This window comes from Haemorhous mexicanus, chromosome Z (genome assembly GCF_027477595.1).
Source record: "Haemorhous mexicanus isolate bHaeMex1 chromosome Z, bHaeMex1.pri, whole genome shotgun sequence".
Taxonomy (NCBI): Eukaryota; Metazoa; Chordata; class Aves; order Passeriformes; family Fringillidae; genus Haemorhous; species Haemorhous mexicanus.
In genome coordinates, this window is record NC_082381.1 from 43,057,060 (window position 1) to 43,083,004 (window position 25,945).

A 25,945-nucleotide genomic window follows, 5' to 3' on the forward strand; every position below is an offset into this window, starting at 1 on the left:
TGTGTTGACTTTGGATGAATTGAGAAGGTCTCCTGCTTCCCCATGACAGAGGGTGTTTGAATTAAGTGTGAGTAAACATTTCTCTTGATTGCTAGTGATTTCACCTTGCTGGTGAATGTCCAACCAGCAGTGCTTCTGGGCTCTGTAAGGCTGTCCTCCTTGTTTCTTTAAGCTTTCTTAAAGCTCTTGAGAGCTTTAGTTTAAAAACTTCTTTCCTATCCAATTTGTCACTCTAGACAGCAGCTCAAGAAAACTTAAAACAGCAGGCTTGTTAAGGGGCTTATCTTGCTTCCAGTGGGACTGAGGATGCTGCTTTCTGCAGGTAAGTAGCTGTGTGTAATTTTCTGCTGTCACTCTGGCTGCCTATCTGAGGCTCAACACACAGGAGTGGGCACTGTGCAATTAAGACCTTTGGTATTCTACTGCTTATTTTGTTCTGCTAGGTTTTCAGTGCTGTCTTCATATGCAAAGATCTGTGGTGTAGAAGCTGTCTGGGTGTTTTTGAACTGCATGCTTGTCCTCACTGACCTTTGCAGACACTTCTTCCCAGTAGGGTGGTGAACTGGAGAGCTGGAGAGTAAGAGAAGGGAAGACTTCCTTTTACTGCTGCTCATCTCTAGGTTGGAGCTCTGTCTGCCAAGGTTTAACTGGAAACAAACTGATCTAGAAAATCTCTGTTCTGCTTCCTTTGAGGACCCAGCAGTCACAGGAGCTTATTTTAGCCTTGCTCTGTTAAACCTTACCTTAGTAGTCTGTCTTCTAAAACTAATATGTTCAATCTCCTATGTTATTCCACCATGTTTGTCAAAGACACACTGTCTTAACTACTGTGTGGCATAATTGCTTTAATACCTTTTAATACCAGTACAAGCTGGAAGGTTAGTTCAGGCAGTTTGAAAAGGGTTGCAGATGCAGACTACGATGGACCAAGGCTCAGGATGTTACTGCACAGCAGCTGTCTTACTAGCAGCTGTGTCCCTTTGGTGGGTCAGGTAGTCAATAAATGGTTTCCAGTTGGGCTGCAGTAGTTAAGCTGTACCTTACTGTTGTCTGTAATGACTGGACCTACTCTCACGTTTGCAAGTGTATTCACACACTACTGATGGGTGGTGATGAGAATGATAGTAGATTACAGGTCTGAAACCTTGATTCCATGGAAGATTAGGGCAAGAAAATATCTTCTGAACTGCACAAGGGTATGGCAGGTGAGTCCCAACAGGACTGAAGCACAGAGCAAGTCCATAGAATACTGATAATCCTTCCTAGCCTTGACTAGTTTTGTATCCACCTTGACCAAAAATTTCCTTTTTGCTGCACACTCAAAAGCTCTGAAATTAAAGGTGTTCAAAATGAGCTCATAATTTAATAAAGAAAAGTCCACTACATTAAATATACAGTATTTAAAGTGTTAAAGATTACCAGGTTAGAGGGGTTCCTGCACACTGAATTATGGTATTTATTGACCACTACATTTTCCTGTCTTACAGAGTATTTTATTTTATCTGGCTATGGATGTGGCTTAGAGCTGCAATCCAAGAAAATGCGCAAAGACTCGAATTCAAGGCCAAAGCAATGTTACAGAAGTTAAAGCAGTATTTTATATGCTGGGTTTGCAGAGCTCAAGAATGTTTGCAGATTTTTAACATATTTGATCCTGCTGGAACAGCTCTGTGGGTTCTGACTACCTCCACTAACTCTGGTGTAGAGATTACCTCTTCTGCCTTACATTCAAGTATGCTAGCTCACTCTCTCCTTTATCAGTGCTGTCACAAAATCATAGCCTGGCTGTGGTTGGAAGGGATCTCTAGAGGTCATGTGGTTCAACTCCTCTGCTCAAGCAGAACCATGTTGAGCCTGTGATGGTCATGCCCCTGACCATATCAAGACACCTTCTGATGATCTCCAAGAAGTGAAATTCCACTTCCTCTCTGGGCAACATCTGCCAGTGCTTGGATATCTGTACAGTAAAGAAGTGTTTCTGATGTTCAGATGGAGCCTCCTGTGTTTCAGTCTGTGCCCAGTATTTATATACGTTGGTAAGATTCCCCTAAGCCTTCTTGTTTCCAGGTTGAACAGTTCGAGCTCTCAGCCCTTCCTCACAGGAGAAACTCTGTAGTTGCTTTATAATCTTTGTGGCTTTTGTTGAGCTGTCTCTGGTGCGGTTATGTACCTCGTGTACTGGGGAGTTCAGAACCAAACACAGCACTCCTGGAGTCAGGACATTTTCTGTGTCTGAGAATTGTTTTACATACTTAGACCTTGTGACAGAGCACAAGAATTCTCAGGTTTATTTGGGAAAATCAACTCCCTTGTCTGTGTTTCTAGACATTGACTTGTTTTTTTCAGAGGTCAGTATCTGTCACTTTGTTTTGTAACTTCATGTGACAGTATTGTGCCACATATCTGGCCTCCTGTGTGTGCTCAATCCTGTTTACTGACTTTAACTTCCCACTGTTGCTGCTTATCTCCATAGCATTAGTCAGTGGAATCTGGAAAAAACTTGGACGCTTCCTGTCCTTCAGATATAATCCCAGCTGCATGTGTGTGAAGATCTCATGCAGTATTGAGAGAGATGCTGTGGACTCTTGCTGAATACATCCTGGTATAGAACTTGCTTTGTTTAGCTTCTGATCAGGTGGCAGCCAGCAGCCACACAGTCTGAAATTACAATGAGCATTTGTAAAGAAGAAGGGGGATGGAGAGGTCATGGGTTCATTGGAAAGCAGGCAGCCTGAAAACAAGAGCACTGTGCGTTCATCCTCTTAGCCTGTGGAGCACAGTTAAGTTTTAAGCAGCCATAAAAAATCATGGTGCAGCTTATCTTTCTTGCTGCTGTTTTTTTTTTTTTTCTGAGCAACCACTTAAGAGGCAAACAAAGATTACTGGCTTGTATATCAGAATGGACAACATGGGTGTCTATGGTATTTGCCAAGAGGATTCCTCCTGTAGTACTTGTCACAGAGGCATGGATGTTCCTTTGCAGAACTGTGTGCTGTGGCACTAGTTCTAATCCAACACCACTTACATTAGTAAGTATATAACACCTGGGCTGTACACCCCTTGGAATGGTCCAAGGGGTGTACAGCCCAGGTGTTATATACTTACTAATGCCTGTGGTGTCTCCATGGCATTTGAAATCAACACAGTGATCAGATTTCACTGAATCCAAGTATAAATCCTTGGATAAATCCTTGCACCTTACTCTGTGTTGCATTTTTTTAATACAAAATTGCCATTGCCTCCATTGATAATGCGTGCAAGTTTTTGACAATTTTGTTACAATTAAATGGAGGAAGGACAGTGCTTCAAGACCAAGACCACCAGAAAACTAACGAATTTGTTATTTCCAAGTGTCTGGGTGGCATATCAAAGATTCAAAATACTGAATAACTAAACTTGATGGTATGGGCTATTCTAAATGATACTAGGCCAGCATCAAGTAAGCACATTACTGCAGAGATTCTGTGAACATCTCATGTTTGCTCTTTCTGGGACTGGATACAACAGTCTAATATCTAATATCCCAGACTAATATCCATAAAATCTCTGGTCCACTTTAAAGTACCTGAAGTTCAAAAGATGCTTCTGAACAGGGAAAGAAGTAGAGACAAACAAAACCACTATTATGCTATTAAACATGACTTTTTATTCTTTCTGATTTTATAAACTGCTTCTACATATCCAGCAAGTTCTTGGCCAATTGACAGAAAAAAAGCATTTTCAAAAGCATTTGAAGATTGAAGATGTAAAACTTCTCAAGTGTGTTTTAGTCTGTTGTGTTTTTTCTGTGCCCGTACCCTCCCTTCAGCTGCTAGGGAAAAGCATTTTGAGTCAGAGATACCAGAAACACAGAGCCTCAGAGGGTCTGGAAAGCAAAAGCCTGGTCCCACTTTTAGCCAGGCATTCTAGCCAGGCAGTCCTTGTGATTGCAGAGGATGGAAAGATCAAATGACAGGCCTCCTCACTGTTAGAACCTCAATACTCCTGATCTGAGCTACTGTCACTGCAGAGAAATGCCAGTTTCTCCTTGACCTGCTCATAGAGCTAATGCTCTGGTATTGAAGGGAATTCCATTACCTTCAATACTCATCAAGTAAACCAAGATTTGTAGGAAAACAAACTAAATAATCTTGGTTACATAAAGCCCAGTATAACTTGGCAAACAGTTAAGAACCAGTTATTGGCAAGTGGTATAGAGGCTGCATAATTGTTCCTGGAGACATGAGGAGGGAGATCTGGTGGTCCTGAAATCTGCTCTGAAGATGTGAGTTACCAGTAAGCATTCCTTGTGGAAGAGAGAGTGAAGTAAAGACAATCTGTATAGATTATATCCTAGAATTAGCAAGTGAACCAGGTGCTATTCAGTCCAAGTTTGTAGGGGGACAGAATATAAGGACAGTGTAGAAAGTAATCTTACCCCTAAGGAGTTGCAGCTGGGCCAATTAGCAAAGATTAGGAATAGGCCTGACTTTACCAGGCCACAGCTGTAACCAGTGAGAAGAAGAGTGCTATAAAAGAGTGGGTTGGCTGGTTGAGAAGGGAACTGGAGTCAGCTGGCCACTGTCTGAAGAAGAAAGAGCCAGTACTCCGAGGAGCTGTCCATGAGAAACACCAAGAAGGTATGAAACTTTTGTGATAAGGAGGGCACAGCATGGAACCCCTGCAATAAGCTGACAACACAAGTTGATTGTCTAGGACATGGCAATGGCTGCAGAAGATTATTTCATTTTGGTTAGAGGAGAAGTTCAAGTGTGGAAATAGACCCTGTACTAACACATTACTGGACTCCTCAGAATATCAGTGATTGAGTTAGATGTCAAATAAGGTCATTAAATTCAGGACAGGACAGTCTTGTGACTGGCCCTCCAAAGTTATCTTTCTGGATTAGTGATAGATGGGTTGGTTTTTCAATTTCTCCAGCATCTTGAAAGTATGCTAAAGAAGCAGCTGGATAAAGACAGCACTGTATATCAAGGACTCATTAGAGAAATACAAACCACACTTAGGCAAGCCTTCACTGGTACTTGCCATACTTTTCTCCTAGGCCTCTGAATGTTCTGAAGGCAAGGATAAGGGCTAGATTTGACTTTCCATCCTGAAAGCTGATGGTGAAAGCAGGACAAGAACAGTGCACCTGCAGCCACCTGAATGGCTGAGGGCATGCACTGTGTCACTCTGCAGGGAAAGGTTCTTTATGTTCAGCTGTGCCACGTGGCTCAATTTCAGCTAACTGGCTACCAAAGAATAAGCAGCTCCCCTCTCTTAAAGTAGTAGATTAAGTCTCTTGAGAAGTCCCCCAAGATTAAAATTCAAACAATTTACTATTGACCATAGCCAGAAGACAAAGATACTCACTGCTCTACTTAACAGTTTGTTTGGACTCCTCTGCAGGAGTAAGCTCTCTAAACTGTAGTTTTTTCCTTCATATGCAAAGCTTCTAAAATGGGACTTTGGCCTTTAGAGATGATCTAATAAATAAACTGGGTTGCCTCTACCAAGTCTTTAATGAAAAGGAATTTCTAGGTGTAACCTTTTTTTACTGTAGAGGCCCTCATTTCCACCCACTTAAATTACAACCTGCTACTGGTGATTACATCCTATTTACTTTGTGGGTGGAATCCTGGAAACTGAAAAGCTGGTAAATGTCTCATTTCACATAAGTGGAAATGAGATATGGATCCCCAAGATTTTTATAATTTTACACACCATATACATTATCCCCATACAGCAAGAGATGCTCATAAATAATTCAGCCACACTCAAAAGTAATGTATAGGCTTAACAACAGAGGTGCTTAAAAACCAGAATTGCACATTACTTCCAATGAAGTCAGCTGAAATTTAGGAAAAATACAAAAAGATAATACCTCAATTAGGAAATGCTACAGTAGTCACTAACTACTCAGAACACTACCTTGATTCATTAGCTGCTGTCATCAAAGAAAAGTTTGGGGCAAAGTATTCCCTCCACCCATCAGGAATTTGAATAGTCCAATTCTCTAAATCTTCTGTAATTCTTTAGTATATTCTACGTGTAGTATAATCCAGTACCAGGCTGGCAGCTCCAAGAAGAGCAGGATCTGCTAGATTTGAGACCACCACATCCACTGTTTTAACAGAGGACAGCGCCTGTCGATTTATCACATCTTTGACAGCATTAACATAGTGGTTAGCTAGAACTCCAGAAAGGATCACAAGGGACGGGTTCACGGTGTGTAGAATGTTCACAACGCCAAGGCCCAACGCAGTCCCAGCTGAAAGATGAAGTAAAAAGAAACTGAGTAGAATACTCACAGCAGTTCTGGCATCAGTAGTTGAAACAGTTCTGTTGGCAGCAAATAACACTGGAAAGTCAGTAAAGTGTTTTGTTCCACAGAGTTTTATGCTATCGGGTAATATGTGTCTGCTATTAAATTTTCTTTCAAAAGTAAAAAAGAAAAGGCAAACTTTTTTTGCACAATATAGCATTATTCAACATTATGGATGTGAAAAGACAAAACAAGGCATTAAGCATGCTTGTAAGCAAGGAGAAAATAAGAAAGCATCGCTCTACCACCTTAGTGTTAACCACTATGTATGAGGGAGGACTATGCTTAAAACTAGTGAATCAGTAAAATCCACCTTATATAAAGTAGTATATAACATAAATTGCCTTTGCTACTTCAGACTAGCCATTCACTTGCCTACAATGAAATGTCCCAGAATTTTCCATTATGATAATGTTGAGATTTTACTGACTTCTTTTTTAAACTGATCTTTGCAGAGCCTTTTAATCTCCTAGTTTGTTTGTTTGTTTTTTTAACTGGAACAGATACTTTTAACTTTTCTGCTGACATTTTCTCCAACATTTATATTTAAAATCTCATTACCATTAGTAATTTCTATAGTGAGAGGGCCTCAATATGTACAGGCTGCTTGTAGTGTTACAGTGTACTACCATTTCTGTATCCCCTAAAATACAATCATGGAAGTGTTTCACCCTCTGGGCTATGTTCTCACCTGTTCTGAGAATGCTCTCTGCTTTTGCATTCCCAAGTTTAGCTGCTTGAATAAGGTGTGCAGCACTAACAATCTCCTCCTCCTTCATTGACATTCCTTCTACTAAAAGCAGATCATCTGAAAAGGAGAGAAAGCGAAGCGGAAAACATGATAATGTGGCAAGTCAGAAGGTGAAAAAATAGGCAATTAAAATCTTTCCATCTTTTTTACTTGTATACTGTATCCTGAATAATCTGTTCAATCCTGACTTTAGCTGAAGTAATCATATCCATATTATTCAGGACACTACTTGCAGAAGCAGGGAATCAAACTCGAACAGTTAGAGTGTGATAATTCACTAGTCTTGTTGGACCAAAAAATAAATAAAATATAAATATTCTTAAACTTATTTAAGACTCAGAAGCTTTTGCTGAAAGACAACCCCTGTGAAACCAAATGTCATAGAATGCCTGTCAGATTAGTTTACATCAAGCTTAAAAAGAAAATACCAGCTCTACTGTGTGCTTCTGCAAGTTCTGAGACCAGTGCTTTCAAATTTTCCTCACTACTGAAAAAGATCTGTATTATGTAGGCTGCCTGTGCACCTATTCGGGTTTCCTCCTAGAAAAAGAAGGGCACATTGCTTTTTTCTTAATACCTTCTTTTAAAATGTCTTCCTATACTGCAGTTTAGTAACTATGTTTTCAAACCCAGAGTAAATAGATACCATCATGCAGTTTCTTAGCTTCTCTCTGTAACGCTATTCCTGAGGCATATGCTTCTATACATCCTTGGCTGCCACACAGGCACTCTGGTCCATCCAAGGATACGACAATGTGCCCAAGCTCAGCAGCACAGAAAGAACTGCCATGGATCAATTCGTGTTGATGAACGATACCACCTCCAATTCCTGCAAAAATATTAAGGCTTCTTTTGTTTAAAAAAAAAAAAAAGACAAACAGCCCCTGCTCCCCAACAGTTTTTAAAGACTACAAGACACTGATATTTGCTTATTCTGATATAGACAAGATAAAATAATTTGCTTCAGTGATTTGACACACCTAATACACAAGCTCATAGCTCCCTCTTATTGGTATATGGATCAAAATGGTATATAATGTTTGTATTTTTTAAAAAAACCTATGGATGGTACTGAAATATTACAGACCTTTTAAGCTTGTGAGTCATGCCCTTTACTCAGAAAACTACCCAAGCGGCCTTAAAATTTTGCACTTCAGAGGAGAAGTTCTAATGCTGTATTTAGGCAGTTAAACCTGTGTGTTAAAGGGCCACACAGATACATGTGTGGGCCTCTGCTGCCCCTTCCCAAATTGGGTGTAGATTCATCAGCTAGTTCTTACTGCCACCATCTAAAGGACTATATACTTAACAAATGAGAAAACTTACCCCACATTTGCATTTAAGCATACTTTCTTATATTCAGTTGCTTATTTTCTAGATACATATTCTGTATTTCTTAAGTTGAAAGAGAATTAAGCTATAAAACTGAAAAAAGCAAAATTATTCCAGTTGAAGTTGCTCAGATTTTCCTTACTTGCCCGTGTAGCAGTACCGGAAGAACTTCTTTCATCAAAAAATCTAGACTATGGGAGTAGTTTTATTTGCCAGAATAAATTAAAAAGCACCCTAAACCAAACAAACAGTGTAGTAAAAGAATTTTTGGTTTTCCAGGCATAGCAGTAATGTTTATGCCTATAGAACACCTGAGCCTCCAAGTGATGGTGGACTTTGGGTGTCATTGAACTACAACATACCCACCTGTACCAGTAATCAGCGTTACAAAATTTTCTATTCCTTTTCCATGACCAAATTTTCTCTCTGCTAGAGCAGCACAGTTTCCATCATTGTCCACCCAGACTGGCAGGTGCAAAGCATCAGATATAGGAGTTCTGAGATCCACAGAGCTCCACTCCTGAATGAGTTTTGTAGAGTGAAGTACAATTCCTTCTCGAGGATTTACCCGTCCACCTGTGGAAATACCTAAGTCCCAGAAATACAGGAGAGAAAAATGAAAACTAAGTCTTTGTAACAGACTTTAAGTAAAAACCTATTTTTATTTCTCTAATGACAAGACTTTTTCCCCCTGATACTAGGCTTTGAAGCAGAGCATGAAAGTAAAAAATTCTGAAGTATTACTAGCAGTCCAACTTTTGACACGTAAAGAGCACAAAATCATTGAATGGTTCGGGTCGAAAGGGACTGCTGGAGATCATCTAGTCCAACCTCTCTGCTAAAGCAGGTTCACCTACAGCAAGTGGCACAGGATTCTGTCCGTATGGGTTTTGAATATCTCCAGAGAAGACGACTCCACAACCTCTCCAGGCAGTGTGTTTCAGTGCTCAGTCACCCTCAAAGTAAAGAAGACAGTTCATAGAATGCCACACCTCTAATCACAAGGCACCAAGTATCTTATGACTAACTGGATGGGTAGTGGTTAATGTTAGTTAGAGAGTTAATGTTCCTACTTCAGGCAAGATTGCAGCAAATCACTTAATAGCTGCCTTTCTTTTTAGTGGTGTACAGAAGACATGACAACAAAAATAAATTATTCAAACCCTGAACTCTATTAGTGTCTGGAAGTCTGCTATTACTCTCAAGATTCAGAATGACTAAAATAATTACTAGACTCAAACTAGTGATTTTTCCTTAAAAACACACTGTTTTTGTGAAAAATCAAAACTGTTCAAAGATTTGGACAATAAAGTTTGAACATTTTCTTGTACAGAGGTTATATAACTGAGTCACATAAGAAGATGGCTCCAGGGTTAATGCTGTAATGGAAAGCAGCCATAAAAGCTCCAAAACAGGCAGCTGAATTGGACATTAAAGATGTAAGAAAGATCAGATTTGGAGGGGTAACATTTCTCCTTACAGCTTTGTGTACTTAACATTGTTTTTAAAGAATACATGTTCAAGTTAATTTTTCTTTATAGTGTGTGATTCAGTTAAGTTTTCATCTGGAACAAACTACTTTTCTTTAGGAACATTTCTCAGCTAAAATGAATATTCTATGTCCTTCTTAAAAATCCAGGGCACATTAATCAACATCTTCATAAATAACTAGTATTTAAGGCCAAATTTCCTAGTCACTATCAAACTGAAGAAGTCCTGTCTGATATAAGCACAGTTTAATACAGAACTGTACTGCAAGTGAACTAGAAGTCAGCAGCAGGGCTGCTTTTGTCTCTGTTAGCTACAAATTTACTCCTAATATTCTAGCCTTTTTTTTTGCCTTGGTATATCTGAAAATTCTGCTGCACAGTTGATCCTAGCCCTAAAGAAAGGCTTAGGGACAGCAAAGAGCTGTTTTGATAAACACTGAGCATCTGATTTACAAGGGCAAGACAACAGAGAGCTTCATAATCCAGAGTTCTAAAAAAACACATTTTAGATATAGTTTATCATAACAGATTGTTTAATCATCGTTGCAAACTGTAGAAACTTCAGTCTTTATAGTCAGCTTCTCATTTTCAGCTATTTAGAAATATTTGTTAAGAATATGTAAGAACTTAAAGTACAGGAGATCCATTTTAGAGAAGTGTTTTAAATTAATGAGTAGTGATTTAATTTCATGTTGAAAAACAAAGATGTAAAAAGTATTTGTTAACTTACCTACTCCCAAAATTCTGCAGTTTACATTTACTGCCTCTGATGCAGCCTCAACACACATCTTTAGAATTAATGCTAGTCTGTCTTCATAGGTTTTAGGGTTGAGCTGGGTATACTTCTTAACTATTTCACCCTAGAAATTAAAAACAACAAAACATGCCCCAGAGAAATGTATGTCATGATGAAATTTCTCTTCCAGATAAATTACAGGTCAATTTGAAAATAGAGAGCCTATAACTTATCTCTTAAAAAAAACACAGATGCTATACTTCAGTTTTTGGACCTGCAGGCAATGTTCTTGACAGCTCTGGGGGACAAGTTTGTAAGATTAGGCATTGCATTCTGCTTCTGTAATCAACCTCCCATCTGAAATTAAATACACATTTTAAGGAACACATAGCTCGTGTGAGGAAGTATCACCAGAGCTGCTGCAATTGTTGTTAGGCATAAACCATGATGCAGAGTACAGAGCAATGTATTTAATACATTGCTCAATACTGAGGTGTCAAAAAAAGAGAGTAACAATTGCTAAAAAGTACAGAAAACCCACAGTGCTTTAAAAATAAAATCTTTGCAATCTGACTGCATGAAAGGTTTCTGTGGTGTTACAGACAATGCCATTTCACCAAAAAAAAGCAGAATCAGACAGACAGAAATGCTAGAGATTTCAAGGCAAAAATGACTATACTTTCAGAAATATCTTCTAAGCAATTACATTTCTGAGTCACTTGCAGTATCTCTGGAGAACCATCAAGTGTCATACATCGTAGAATAGTCTGGGTTCAAAGGGACCTCAAAGATCATCCAGTTCCAACTCCTTAACATGGGAAGGGACACTGAACCAAACCAGCTTGCTCAGTGCTCCATCCAACCTGGCCTTGAACACTTCCAGGGATGGGGCATCCCAGACTCCTCTAGACAACCTGTTCCAGTGCCTCCCCACCCTCACAATAAAGAATCTCTTCCTAATATCCAATCTAAACCCACCCTCTTTCAGGCTGAAGGCATTCCCCCTTTTCCTGTCATTACATGCCCTTGTAAATACTTTGGAGAGGGTGGGGAGGGGCCATAAAGATTATTTTCAGCCCCAGTCATGCTGCGTAATGAAAGTATGCATGAGGCATGCTTGGAATCTAAGGGTACTAAGGAACTGATCTTCATTCAATGTTTTCATGGCAGGATTAAGCCAGGAGACTGCTGAAGGTATCCTGTGTAGCAGTGTTATTCTCCCTGTTAAATCCCCTGAACCACGTATCTCAGTGAACTGCACTGAATTAATACAACTCAGCCAAGAGGAGTAACAAAGACAATCTATCAACAATGTGGCTGAGTCATTGGTGCCGAAGACCTTGGAAAATTCCAGAGTGATAACAGGTTTGAGTACTGGGTCCAACCATCTCAGTATCACCTAAGTGACAGAGTTTGTGGATTTTAGATGCTTAGTTTCTTCTTCACTTTTAGGTTCAAGGGTACATCAGAGAACTTGTTTTGGAAGACAAGGTTGCAGCAAATATTATCAGAAGACATAAGGGCTTCTAAAAGGAATTTTTAAATCTCCTTTTTTTTGTGAAAATAAAAATATATCTCATATTCTACCACTGGTTGTTAAATGCTTACATCTGTTGTGTAAATTTTCTTATGGAAGTCTGATTGTTTTCACTAGCATTTCAATTTTCACAAATGTCACTTTGAGCTCTGTAAAGTAGGCAGTATTTTTTTACATTATTTTTTTCCAGTCTGTGCTGACTCATAGGAAAATTGTGGTGTCAATTTTGCTTCTAAAAATATTACACTTTTAAAAGCTGTCTTTAAGACCTTGAAGATCTGTCAGACATCTCTTAAATGAATGTGAAAATTCTGGACTATGTCAGGTTCATTTACATAACCCTTCATGCTTCAGGCACCTTATTCTGCCTTCTGGGCAACTATTATTGAACTGATCTAGTTATCTGCAAAGATGGAGTGTAACTGTAGGCTTAACTGTCCAATACTGTTGAGAACAAAAGCAGAAGACTTCTCATCGTGAATTTCATTCACATCTTTGAAATGCTGCAGAGTTCAGTAAATTGATTTGCTAGATGCTGGTTGTTGCTCAGAGTGGTCTTGTCAATTACACGCAAGTATAAGGCAGTGGGAAAGCAAAAAGTCTACTACTGGAGCCCTCCATGTTTTGCTTGACATACAAAACCTTGCAGGTTGAACAGAGTCACCTTTTAAGGAGAACCAACCCATGAAATGCTGTTCTATTCTTCAAAGTCTGTAGTCAACCCACAAAGAAGCAGCTAAAACCTTGCACCACCAAATGGGCATTGCTAGTTTAACATCAGTCTTAGAAGAGCAAAGCAGAAAGCAAGCTGTATCAGGACTGTATGAGAGGCAGGAAAGAAGGTGAGAAATATTCTTTATCCCTCAACAAAAGCCAACAGACTGCTTTGTTTTGGAGCTCTTTGGCTTCACAAGCCCATATCCACAAAGCCCAGTGGAGTTTGCAGAATATCTAGAAGCACAACAGAATATTTACCTTCATACTGACGATTGCTACTCGGAGATTTGTACCGCCTAGATCCACTGCCAGAGCACTCTGTGTCTCTAGAATATGGTCAATATCTTGAGAGATATTATCTTTGACTGGAGGAAAACAGAATTTCTTTTGCAATGGTTCTTTGAGGTCAATAGATTTAAGGAATTTCAAAATCCTTGGAACAGCATTACCATCTCCATATATCTTTGAACTATAATACAAAAAAGAATTCATGTAATTGGAAATAACACTGGAATCTATAAAGTTCTTTGCATGAGAAGAGTGTAACAGTATCATTACAATATGATGATCTGGCTACTCGGGCAATACTGCAGCTCACACTATGACAGACTGTCATGAGACATGGTATGTAGTGACAGTAGTTTAAAGAACACACACAGATCTTTCGAGTCTGCCATTAGCTTCATTTTGGAATATGAAACTGGAATGTAGAAAACTGCAAACTAATGATACCAAAACCCCTGCAAAATTAAGTTTAATGAAGGGATGCCCACCACAAAGCAGAAATAAAACTATGGACAGTTTATGTACGTGTAACAAATCAAATAAGATGTACTTGTCGCACAGATGCCAACTATGTAATAATAAACTGTACATTCATGTCAGTTTTCAACATGAGTGTTTCTAAAATATCATACATGGCATCAGATACTTGGTATTAAAGAATTCAGTTTTACTGTTCAGTTTAGATTCTTAAGAAATACTCTTTTTATCCTTGTCCTTAGTTGAACAAGTATCTATCAAACTTTATAGGAACTTACGTGTTAGAGGAATGAGAGTTAATATTCATTAGGGCTGAGGAATAAGGAAAAGCACCTTGTCAGAATTCTGCAGCTTCCCTAGAAGCTTGCACTCAGGACTCTCTATGCATCATCAGGCCAAATCAGCTATTGAGTATTGTGTCATAGAAGCACAGAACAGCTTGAGTTGGAAGTGACCTCTTGAGATCATCCAGGCCAACATTCCCCCAGGGCAGGTCACATTGAGCAGGTGACACAAGAACTCATCCAGGTGGGATTTTAATATCTCCAGGGAGGGACACTCCGCAACATACCTGGGCAGTCTTGTGGTCTGCCACCCCTGGTCTGCCACCCCCAATGAAAAGCTCTTCTTCAAGTTGAGATGTAACTTGTGTTTTGATTTATGGCCATTACTCCTTGTCCTGTTGCTGGGAACCACTTAGAGGAGTCTGGCACCATCCTCTGCCTCAGCATTGGAGATATTTTTATATACTGAAGAGATCCCGCCTCTCAGTTGTGTCTTGTCTAGACAGGGCTGGCTTTCACATTCTCTCTCTTCTCATAAGAGAGATGCTCCAGACCCCAAATAACAGAATCACAGAATAAACTAGGCTGGAAAATACCTTTGACACAATCGAGTAGAACCTGCTACCTAACATTATCAGCTAAACCATGGCACTGAATGCCTCATCAAGTCTTTTCTTTAAACACCTCCAGGGACAGGAACTCAACCACCTCCCTGGTGTCTCGATCTGCTCATACAAACGGGGCTCGCGATGGTTCGTTTTACCGATCTCAGAGAGCAAAACACAACACAGTGGGGATTTCAGCATTAATCAAAACAAATGCACCTTTATTGAATGACCACAGCAAATGCGATAGAGGGATTAAGGGAGAGAAAAAAGAGAAAGGGGGAGAGAGAAAGAGGGGGAGTTATAACTGCCAAACGTAAAGATGAAGTCCTTTGCAATCCAGCTGAGGATCCACCTGTTATGTCTGGGAGATCTTGAAGTCCGAATTATCTCAGGGTTCTATTGTAGTCCATTGCAGAGGGAGGTGAAGCAGATCTTGAAGTAAGTCTATTGAAATTCCTGAGGGGGAAAAAGGTATTGAAGACGGGTACAGACAGTCCATGTTCTCAGCAGGATAAGTCAGTATCAGCAGTGAGCAGGACCCATTGTTTCAGGACTGGTTTCTATGGGAAACCAGTCTAGGTCCAGTGAAGACATCTGCAGGCAACACTTAGCAGGCATCCTGCTTCAGTCAGGCCAGCGCCCCTAGATCAGAATTACGGGGGTCTCAGCCTCAGTCCTTGGGAGGGGGGCTTCAATCTCCGTCCGTCACAGCTGTAGTGGAGCAGATGAAGGATTTTCCATGGGGCGGCTACCACAGTTGCCCCAGCAAGTTAATATGGCCAAGAGGTGGGAAAATTCCTGGGCTACTGTCGCCAAGCAGGTGCAGGCATATGGGGCACCTCGCCCACTGGCAGGCCCTGCTAGAAGCAGTCACTGTAGACACAGCTGTGAACAATCATTTGGCAGAACTCAGCTCAGGGGCCTCAGGATTTTTGGCATTCATCCACCACCAGCAGGCCAGAATTCCCATCAGGGTCCTCAGGGTCCGGATATTTGTCCTTGGGATGGTTGTGAGGCAAATGAGGGGAACTTCAGACTATCTTTCACACCTGGGTAGCCCATTCCAATGCCAAACCACTCTTCCTGTGAATAATTCTTTCTAATATCTAGCCTAAACTTCCACCTGGCTACAGCCTCTTGTCAGGGAGTTGCAGAGAGTGATAAGGTCTCTTCGAGTCTCTTTTTCCAGGCTAAACAACCCCAGCTCCCTCAGCCATTCCTCTCAGGATCTGTATTCCAGGCCCTTCACCAGCCTTGTTGCCCTTCTCTGCATGAATTCAAGCATCTCAACATCCTTCCAAAATTGAGGAACTGGACACAGCACTCAAGGTGTGCCGCACCAGTGCTGAGTACAGGGGAAGAATCACTGCCCTGCTCCTGCTGGCCACACTATTGCTGCTATAGGCCAGGATGGCACTGGCCTTCTTGGAGCCCTGGGCACACTGCTGGCTCATGTTCAGTCACCTGTGGACCAGCACCCCCAGGTCCCTTTCTGCCTGGGCACTGTCCAGCCACACCTTCCCCAACCTGTGGTGCTGCAGGGGGTTGTTGTGACTCAAGTCTAGGACCTGGGACTTGGACTTGTTAAACTTCCTATTGTTGAACTCAGCCCATCTATCCAGCCTATCCAGGTCCCTTCTGCAGAGCCCTCCTACCCTCTAACAGATCAGTACTCGCTCCCAGCTTGGTGTCTCTGACACCATCTGCCAATCCAGGAGGACAGCTGTCCCGAGAGCTGTCCCTGTCTTTCTGTTGAAAATTGAGGCAAAGAAGGTATTAAGTATCTCTGCCTTTTCATCATCTTTAGTTACTAAATTCTGTTCCCCATCTAATAATGAATGGAGATTATCCTTGCCTCTCCTTTTGCCATTAAAGTATTTATATAAATGTTTTTTATTGTTCTTCACAGAAGTGGCCAGATTAAATTTTAATTGGGCTTTTACCTCCCTAGATTTTTTTCCTATATGACCTAGCCACATCCTTAAATACTTCCTGAATTACCTGCCCCTTTTTCCAAAGGTCATCATTTTTTTCTCTCTTAGTTCCTTCAGAAGTTCTTTCTTCATCCAGGCCAGTCATCTTCTCCAACAGCTCGTCTTTTGGCACATAGGGACGGCCTGCTCCTGTGCTTTCAACTTACTTTCTTCCTGGAACCCCTTGTTTTTAAGGGCTGCTTCCTAAGGATCTTTCCGAATCAGCTTCTTGAATAGGCCAAAGTCTGCCCTCCAGAAGTCCAGTGTGGGAGTTTTGTTGGTGCTCCTCCTTGTTTCACCAATTATTGAGAGTTCTATTATTTCATGATCACTGTATCCCAAACAGCCCCAACCACCACATCTCCCACCAGCTCTTCTCTGTTGCCCTCTTTGAAGATGGGAGTATCAGAGGCTTTCATCCAGTTATTAGGCATCTCGACCACTCCATGATTTTTCAAAGATAATGGAGACTGGCTTAGCAACATCTGCTAGCTCCCTCAGCACACATGGGTGTATCCTATCATGTCTGTAGATTTATGGATGTTTACTCTGCCTAGCTGATCTCTAACCCAACCCTCTACAAACAAGTCTTCCATTCTCCAACCTTGTCCTCTTACCTCTGAGGTCTGGGATCCTGAGGGCTGTTGTCAGCAGTGAAGACTGAAACAAAGAAGGCATTCACTAATTCTGCCTTCTCAGTGTCTTCCAACACCCGGACACCCACCTGATTCAGCAGCAGCCACACATCTACCCTATTCTTCCTGTTGCTGCTAATGAATATGTATAAGTCCTTCCTGTTGTCCTTTATATACCTGGCCAGACTGAATTCCAAATGGCCTTTGGCCTTCCTTCTCACATCCCTGCATATTCTGACAATGTTCCTGTAGTCCTCCCATGTGGCCTGTTTCCTTTTTTCACATGCCGTAAATTTCTTTCTTCTGTTTGAGTTTCCCCAGAATCTCATCTATTTAGGGCTCCAGCCCTCTTTGCCTGATTTCTGGATCATAGGGATGCACTGGTCTTGAGGTCAGAGGAAGTGATGCTTGAGTACTGACCAGCTCTTTGGACACCCTCCTCATCTGGAGTCCTAATCCATCAGATTCCTTCCTAGGCCCTTGAAGGTCAAAGAGCTCTTTGCAAGTTGAGAGTCATAATCCTGCTTGCTGTTTTCCTTCTTCAGTGCAGGATTCTGAGTTTCAAATAGTCACTGCAGCCAATGCTGTCCCCAGCCTTTCCATCTTCAAACAGTGCCTCTTGGTTTGTTAGTAAAAGGTCCAGAACACACCTTTCCTCACTGGCTCCTCCACCACTGCATCAAAATTATCTTCACTGATCTGCAGGAACTTTCTGAACTGTGTGCCAAGCTGTTTTGTCACTCTCAACAAATACCAGGTACAAATCTCCCAGAACCAGGGCCTACGACGCTATTTCAGCTGCCCACACAAAGTCTCATCAACTTCCTCTCTTCATCAGGTGGCCTCTGGTAAATACACACAATAGAGTCACCCATATTAGCCTGTCACTTAATTCTCATCCATAAACTCTCAACTTGTTCATCTGTCCCTGAGTAGAGCCTGATACAGTCCAGTTGCTCTCTCACATGAAGAGCAACTCCACCACCTTGCTTCTCTGACCTGTCCTCTCTAGACAGAACCATCCATGACAACATTTATCTCTATACACAGCCATCCATGACAACATTCCAGGTATGTCGCCATAATTTCAATGAGATCATGGCTCTGCAACCTCACATAGATTTCTAGTTTATTAAATTACCTTGTTTATACCACTTGCTGAGTGCATAGGTATACAGGCACTTCACAGAAGATCAAACAACCACATTGCTTTAAGGGGTGTGAGAGTCATGAACACCATAGCCATAAAAACCAAAAATATGTTTTGCCCGATGATGCAGTCCTGGGGTTATCTATAATGTTACTATATTCCACAATTATCTGTGCCAAAAAATCATTACTGTCTCTTCAAGACCCTGCACGTGGGGACTTTGTGTGTGTGTGGCAGGTGGGGGGGGATTTTTAAAATTGCCTTGCCCAGACAGTTTCCTGCCTTTTGCTGCGTAGTGATTGCTTTGAGGGCTGTTTCATCTTTGTTTTGGCAGTTTTTTCCCTTCCCTTTTTGGGTTATCTTTTCATTTCCCCCCCACCTTGACTCAGACAGACTCCAGTTGGCGTTTCTGGGCTGTGTTGGGGTGAAGTCTGTATGTGCCCTCTTGCTGCTGCAGGGAGGGGCTGGCTCCGCCTCAGTCCAAGCTGCTCCAGGAGAGAAGACTACCGGAGTAGAGCTTCTCCCTTTTGAGGCAGCCTTGGGTTTGCCATTCTAAAAACTGCATTTTGCAGTTAGAAACTCTTTCAAAGTGAACTTTGCAAGGTCTGCTGGCAGCAAAAAAGCAAGTGAGTTCCTGGGGTTGGGCACCCTGTGCCAGCGCAGACAGACTGCTCGTTCCCCACCAGCCCATCCCAGAACCATGGTGCAGAGCATGGCAGCAGCACTGGCAGAGCCCATGGACAGCAGGAGGAAGTGGCAGCAGCCACCTGAACCAGCAAGTTTCTATCTGCCTACAGAACTGCTCTGCAGACTCCTGCCTTCCCAGTGGGGGTTCTCACCATCTTGCCTCTTTGTTCCTGCAAATGTGTGGTCACCTGGGAGGCACCATCTTGGAAGAGAAGGGTGAGATGCCACCTTCCCTTTGTATTTCAGTCATGCAGCAGCCTCCGGCAAGCACCACTTCAGGAACAGTTATTTCTGGCATTTTGGGTCTCCCTCTGTTCCCATGGGGTTGTGAGATTTAACAGTTTGGTATCTAACAGTTATTTACTTCCCCCCCCCCCCCCCCCCAACTGCTGGCATCCTCTTTGTTAATAAACTTATTTTTTCACTTGCACCTACTTGTGTGTGGCTCCTTATTGGTGAAAAGGGATTGGTTGGAATCAAGGGGGAGGTTACTCATTTCAGAGTGCCCATCTCTTCAAATTGCCTCAAAACAAGACAGATTTGAGCTGCAGCCAAGGTACATCTGACTCTGCAGTGGTTGCTATGACCTGCTCCCCAGGAGCAGGTCATAGCAATGGCACAATGGCACAATCGTTGCCATTTGCACCCTGACTCCTTTAAACTTCAGTTTAAAGCCCATCTCACCAGACTGGCCAGCCTGCTGCCAAAGACACTCTTCCCTTTTTAGCCAGGGATTCCATTCCCCTGTAACAGGCTAAAAATAATAAAAATACACTTTTATAAAAGCCAAAACCTTCTTGACAGCACCAGCCACAAACCCAGACACTGATCTGCACAATGTGTCTGCCTCTGGCTGTCCTGATTTCTCTAACAGAGAAGATATGTGAGGAGGTGACTTGGGCAGAGATGTTTTTCATGTGCCTCACCAGGGCTTTATAGTCTTCCTTGATCCTGGCCATTTTTCAGCTCTCAGTATCATTTGTACCCACACAAAAAAGTGTCCTTGAGGCACAAGTCAAAGTAGGCAGACAGGATGTTCTCCCCCATGCTGCTCCTAAAGAACAAGCTCTCTTAATCACACTGGTCTAGGTTAACATGAATTTTGTCTTCTTGACTTTCTGTTGGATGTTAAATGAACATGTATTGAAACATGAACATGTTAAATGAACTTGTACTGAAACATTACCAGTAACACTTTGCTCTATAAATACTACTGCATACCAGACATCGCATTATGGTTCTGAAATGAAAAATTATCAGTAACCTCAGATCAGTGCAGTAAAAGCACTCCAATTAAATATGATGCAACACCTTAGGACTAAATGCCTTTTACTCTACTGCTGTAACATCCCTCTCAATGAATTAAAATGACTGTACTCACCATGGATATTGCTTCCCAAACTGCAGCTGGAGAGCATGAAGAATCTTATCCTGTGTATCAGCATCACGAACATGAAGAACATTTTCACCTAGACAACAAAAATTAACATAATAGGACAGATCAGATGCTCAAATTTCATTAGAGTATGAGCTGCTTTAGAAATGAAAAAAAATAGTTTTTATTTCCTCTGTGAGGGCAAGATGCCCATGAGATTGACATCACTCTTCATCAGCTCTGTGCCTCCCCGTGCTTCCACTGAAGCAAGTGACATCTCTGATACACTGTCCTGCATTCCAAAACGCTAGTTAAGCAAACATGTACCTGTTTCTCTTCCTGTCTGCCGTGTCCCCAGGTTGATGACAGGTGTGCCAAACGCTCCCACCTCTCTGACACCGCAGCTGCTGTTACCAATCATACAACCAGCGTGAGCAACTAGCTGAATGAACTGGTCAAATGGCACATGCTTTACTGCCCGAAAATTGGGATGGTGTTCAATGCCCTTCTTCCTCATCACACGAACCATCTCTTTGCTTCCTACAGAAAAGCAAAGTAGAATAAATGATTTAAGTTCTACTTTTAAAATCAAAGTCCAGGCACACAAAGAATATAGTAGCCAGCCATTCACTGAATTGCTAGCTCTGAACAGGTTTTTGCTCTCTTTTTTATCCTTACACTGTAAATCATTTAGCTCAGCACATATGCCAAAATTTGATACAAGAATTCACTGCAAAAGTATCTTTGTAGTTTTAAGCTAATTTAAGAGGCACTAATATTGCTCCTACATGTCACCTGGTTTCTCCTAATTTTCCTTCCCACACTGAAAAACTGAAATGTCCTCTAGCAATGTGAACCTAGAGCTGCAGCAGATGCACCCACGAGGCTGACACAATCCAGCTATTTCCATCTGACTGGAGGACTTGGAATAAAAGCACTCTTTTGAAGACAATCTGTTATGTGTCACACTAGCACGAATGTATTCTACTCACCTGCATCCACATTAGGGAATAGAACAAGTGTTCTCTTGTTGAAGGAGATGAGTGCATCTAGTGTCAGCTCAAACATTTTTATGGAATGTTTAATATCTGTAGTTACAGGATGCTGCAGAGCAACTATATAATCTCTGGTTTTGACATCTTCACCTGTCCAAATGGAGGGCAAGAAAAGTTTTTTTATTGGCATAGAATAGCAAGAGGAAGGAAGGACATACTTTTGGAACTACAGATGTGAAACCCTGAAAAGTCAAAGCACTGAATGGGATATACCTAACACACAGGGGTCAATTCTACAATAAAAATCAAGGGACTTACAGGGTAGCCTAGCTTATTATTTGCCTCTCTAAGCACGTCCCATAACTTTAGAGACCACTACCTAAATGTCTACAAACTGTTAACTTGAAAGCTTACTTCTGAAGCTTTCCAAGACTATACCAGGATCAAGAGACTGTTCTCACACCATTATAAATCTGTAGTAACTCCTGGAGCTGCTCTGATTTTCTGTCAGTTGTCCATTCTCAAGCAAAGACTTCATTTCCACTGTTTAAAAACGGTCAGTTATACTTGTCTTAGTAAATTTGATAAACTTTTATCTGCAAAACATACTGATTGAAAAAGATTCCAGCTTCTACACATGGTAGCCACACAGGAGACTGCTTTGTCAAAGATAAAAAGCAAACATAAAACCCCACTATTTACAGGAATTATTTCTAAGTCAATGTGTATTAAACACCAAAAGCCTTTGGCGCAGGTTGTCTTGTTGCAGTGCATTCCTCAAAAAAAGGTTAATAATACAAATTCTGTGTGATTTTTTATATTAGGCCTGAACAGCTTTGATTCTATTTAACTAAAACTCTACTACACCAAAGTAAGTGCTCATGTAAGACTGTTCTGCTTTTAAATTGTTCAGCTCAGAGAAATTACCCATTTAAGGAGTTATTTTTTGATTTGGCAGAAGGTCTGGAAGTGTTCAGTAAAATGGAATTGTAGCTTTTCAGTTGTGGCAGAATACAGAATGAAAGCAAATAAAAAGAAAGAAATACCAGGTACTATTAAAAATATATATTATTTTTTGACTGATAGCCTACTTACTGAGTTTGTCTAGTGTTGAAAGGCACGTGAGAAAAACGTAAGAAGTGGCCTGCTTACCTAGCCACATGCTAATAATACTCATGTAGTCCTTGTTTTTGGCAGAGAGAAGCTTGTCATATGAGGGGCAGCCTGCTAAAAGGATGCGGTCGTGGTCTTCACACATGGCTATCAAGTGCTGCTCTGCACTCCTCGTGCAGCACACGTGGTAATGGGCCAGTTTGGTTATGGCATGTCTGATGGAGTCATCGATGGTCCCGCTGACTTCCCCACCTTCAATGTGAAGAATGCGAATGTTCATCAGGGCTGCAGATGTGGCCAGGGCCAAAGCATCGAATCTGTCCCCATGAACTATCATTATGTCAGGTTTCAGGCGGTTGAGGACATCAGGTAACTTGACCAGTGCAAGGCCCACCGACTCCACCATAGCTGCCTCATCCTCCCCTCTCACAATGGTGTGCAATCTTGTATGAATATCAAAGTCATCTTGTTCAATCATACGATAGGTGTTACTGAAGGTCAGGAAAAAAAGGGTTATTAGAGTAAATGCAACTTGACTTTACAGCAATATTGCTTCACAAAATAAACATGAATTATAACAGCTGTACTGGGGTTGAAAAAAGACCTGCTTTCCACATCTTCTTCACTGAGGAAAGTAGCTTTTTAGATTTTAACAGAATATTCTCATCCATGTGAAGATCCTCCCTAATACTCCAAACATCCAGTTTTTCTAGACATCTTTAAGGAAGAACTGTGCTGAACACATTGTGGAAATCCTCAGAAATCAAACTCTTTGTTCATGTGTCCACTGAGACTTTCAGAGAATATCATATGGCATGATTTCCTGCTAGAAAGGGTATGTTTATTGACTTTTCTGTGGACAACAACAAACGTGATGCAAAGCTGAGGCCTGTATGTTTAAAGAAAACATCATGCAGGTAGCATATATTATTTCAGATTCTGTATTTTTTTAAGGCATATCCTTTTTATTTTACTGAGTAAAGGGGCTTGCATTTATATAGCAGAAATTTCATTAAATTTCCAACTCCATTTATAAATATCCTTTGCAGACCTACCATCTTCCTGATTATGTACATTTATCTCAGAAAACTTTTTCTCTCTTTGTTTCTGTATTCTTTGCCTTTTGAAAGGTGAAAATCTAGACAGACAGACAAGTGAGACTGACTGTGCATTTCAGGTAGTTTTGTTTCCTTTATGATCCTCCAAGCATTTCAGTAACAGACACTTCACAGGATCACTGTCATCTGACTTCTGCTACCATTGATTACCCTATTCACATCACTAGAACATGTATGTTCTGAGGACCCACTAATTTCCTAGAATGACCCAGATTAAGGGGGACAGGGCTAGGCCCTGAAAAAACCCCAAGGAGTACCAGGGTTTTAGATCACTTACTACAAAGAAACTAACAGCAAAAATGTTTGCTAGAGCAAAATCTCTACTATTTGCTTTGTGCATTACAAATCATTCACAATACAGTGACAAATGTTAAACACCTTGAAACTGGAAAAGTAGTATTTTGTATTACTTTGCACAAGTCTTGCAGACAGCCAAGGGTTATGTGATATGGAGAAATCAGGGGCATGTTTGTCCTTTATAGCAAATTAAATGGGATTACTTTATTTCTCCAATCAGACAGGGTGCAATTCAACATACTAACCTGTCAAGAAGTTAAAATGGTTTTTTTTTTGGTCTCGTTTTGTTTTGAATCAGGTTAGTTTTGTGACATTGAATTCACCTTGCCATGTTACTGGATGGAAACAATGTCCAGTACAAAGCAAGGAACAGAGTGCTATAATGTGCAGAAAGAGAACAGTCACCAGTGGAACATCCTATCTTACTAGTTTGAGATAATACAACTTCCTCCTGTCCTGGCTTATAAAATGCCAGAATTTCTCACTGGAAAGTCCAAAAAGTATCTCTACTTGAAGATACACTTACACATTTCCAAAAGTTCGACAATGCTGATATACTACAGACCTAAGCCAAAGTCTGATTTTGTTTTCCAGAATATGCGTTTTCCTATCTACTTCACTTCCTGGGTCCAAACTAGTAAACACAGCCTGAGGAAAATCAACCACAATCCCAGAAAGGCTATCCATGCTGTTTCTTCTTCCTTTTCTCTAGCAACCAGGAGAATATCCACCTGGGATGTGGGAAGTCCTTCCAAGGAAATGGAACTGGACCAAGACATCTCATCCTCCTGGATGGGTGATTTGACTGCTTACTTATGCAGAGCTATGGACAGGGACTCTACTCTCTCCCACCCACCCATATACCACCCAGACAACCATATATCTGTCATTTTGTTACTTATTTTGTCAGAAATATACGACCAGACTTTCCTGCCTCCACAATACTGGAATTAAGAACTAACAGTGTTCTCCTGGGATATGCAATATATGTACTTTCTCCAATAACTGTAAAGCAGAAGAGCTGCAATTTAAAATGACTGAGAAGGCTCTTTTCCACATGAAAATTAAAAAACTGTAGCACATTTCCATTTGACAATCACCAGGTTTCAAGGAAAAATGCAGGACATGAAGTTTCTCACTTCATACAGTCTGTGATCCTTTTTGGGGTCTCGATTACAGCATTTACACAAAACTTTCTAGAATTCAAAGACTGGCTGAAAAAAATTATTGCATGAAATATGCAAGCTCATAAGGATTTGCAGAATAAAATTCTGGGAAAAAAAAAGTAAAACTTTGTTGAGTGCACTCATGATGCCAAGAGTTTGTTTTACCTAATGATCATATTATCATTGCTAACACCTCAGAAACATACTGGTAGATAAAAATTCACCTTACCCATAATCATCAATCAGGTGGGAACCAAGCACTACAACATCAAGCTCAAAAAACTGTGGTTCTGCCTTAATACCAAACATAATGGGAGCTAATTTTGAATAATCAGCACGGTTGCAAGTAGCAACACAAACACGAAGTTTGTGTTTGTTTCCATTCTTCTCCATGACTTCCTTTTGTTTCTGTTTTGAAAGATTCTTGAAGTACACCTCCTGAGATAATAGAGAAAACAAGAAGTGTGTCATTAATAATAGTAATTTACTTACATCAAATAGAATTGGTTTTTTCCAGTCAAAACTCAATTTTAACACTTCTGTTTCTACAAATAGCATATAAAAATTCTGTATAAACAATATAAGAGTTATGAACTTCAACTGTAATTAAACAGTAAAATTACTTCTCCCTGTTCTGATGGAAACCTCTGTATAAGCAGAAAAACTATTCTGCCTTAGTAAATGAAAGAAAGAACATCTCATATTCCAAATAAAAGAATGGAACAAATTGCTCAGACGCATCCACTGACAGGCTCAGTTAACAAAAAGTTTTTGACTAAGACAGCTTATATATCTCCATTAAACACATTCTGGTGAGGTAAAGCAAGTTAAACATTTATTTCTAAAGCCTTACATACCCTTTTGTAGGCCAAAGTACATTAAGAAAATCAATAATACAAAACATCAAAATAA

General features: G+C 40.8%; 1 protein-coding gene across 1 annotated transcript in view; it reads right to left on the reverse strand.

Annotated features, from left to right (window-relative positions):
* Nucleotides 1-3,623: 3,623 nt before the first annotated feature.
* Nucleotides 3,624-25,945, reverse strand: part of GNE (glucosamine (UDP-N-acetyl)-2-epimerase/N-acetylmannosamine kinase) — a 34,714-nt gene continuing 12,392 nt past the window's right edge. Inside the window, exons 2-12 of the mRNA XM_059836915.1 lie at nucleotides 25,263-25,471; nucleotides 22,492-22,943; nucleotides 21,337-21,489; nucleotides 20,672-20,884; nucleotides 20,351-20,438; nucleotides 13,129-13,339; nucleotides 10,611-10,740; nucleotides 8,757-8,978; nucleotides 7,705-7,887; nucleotides 6,999-7,115; nucleotides 3,624-6,253 (exon numbers count right to left, since the gene is read on the reverse strand). Coding sequence (XP_059692898.1) covers nucleotides 6,018-6,253; nucleotides 6,999-7,115; nucleotides 7,705-7,887; nucleotides 8,757-8,978; nucleotides 10,611-10,740; nucleotides 13,129-13,339; nucleotides 20,351-20,438; nucleotides 20,672-20,884; nucleotides 21,337-21,489; nucleotides 22,492-22,943; nucleotides 25,263-25,471 — 2,214 coding nt within the window. The 3' untranslated portion in view covers nucleotides 3,624-6,017. The remainder of the gene's footprint in view (nucleotides 6,254-6,998; nucleotides 7,116-7,704; nucleotides 7,888-8,756; nucleotides 8,979-10,610; nucleotides 10,741-13,128; nucleotides 13,340-20,350; nucleotides 20,439-20,671; nucleotides 20,885-21,336; nucleotides 21,490-22,491; nucleotides 22,944-25,262; nucleotides 25,472-25,945) is intronic.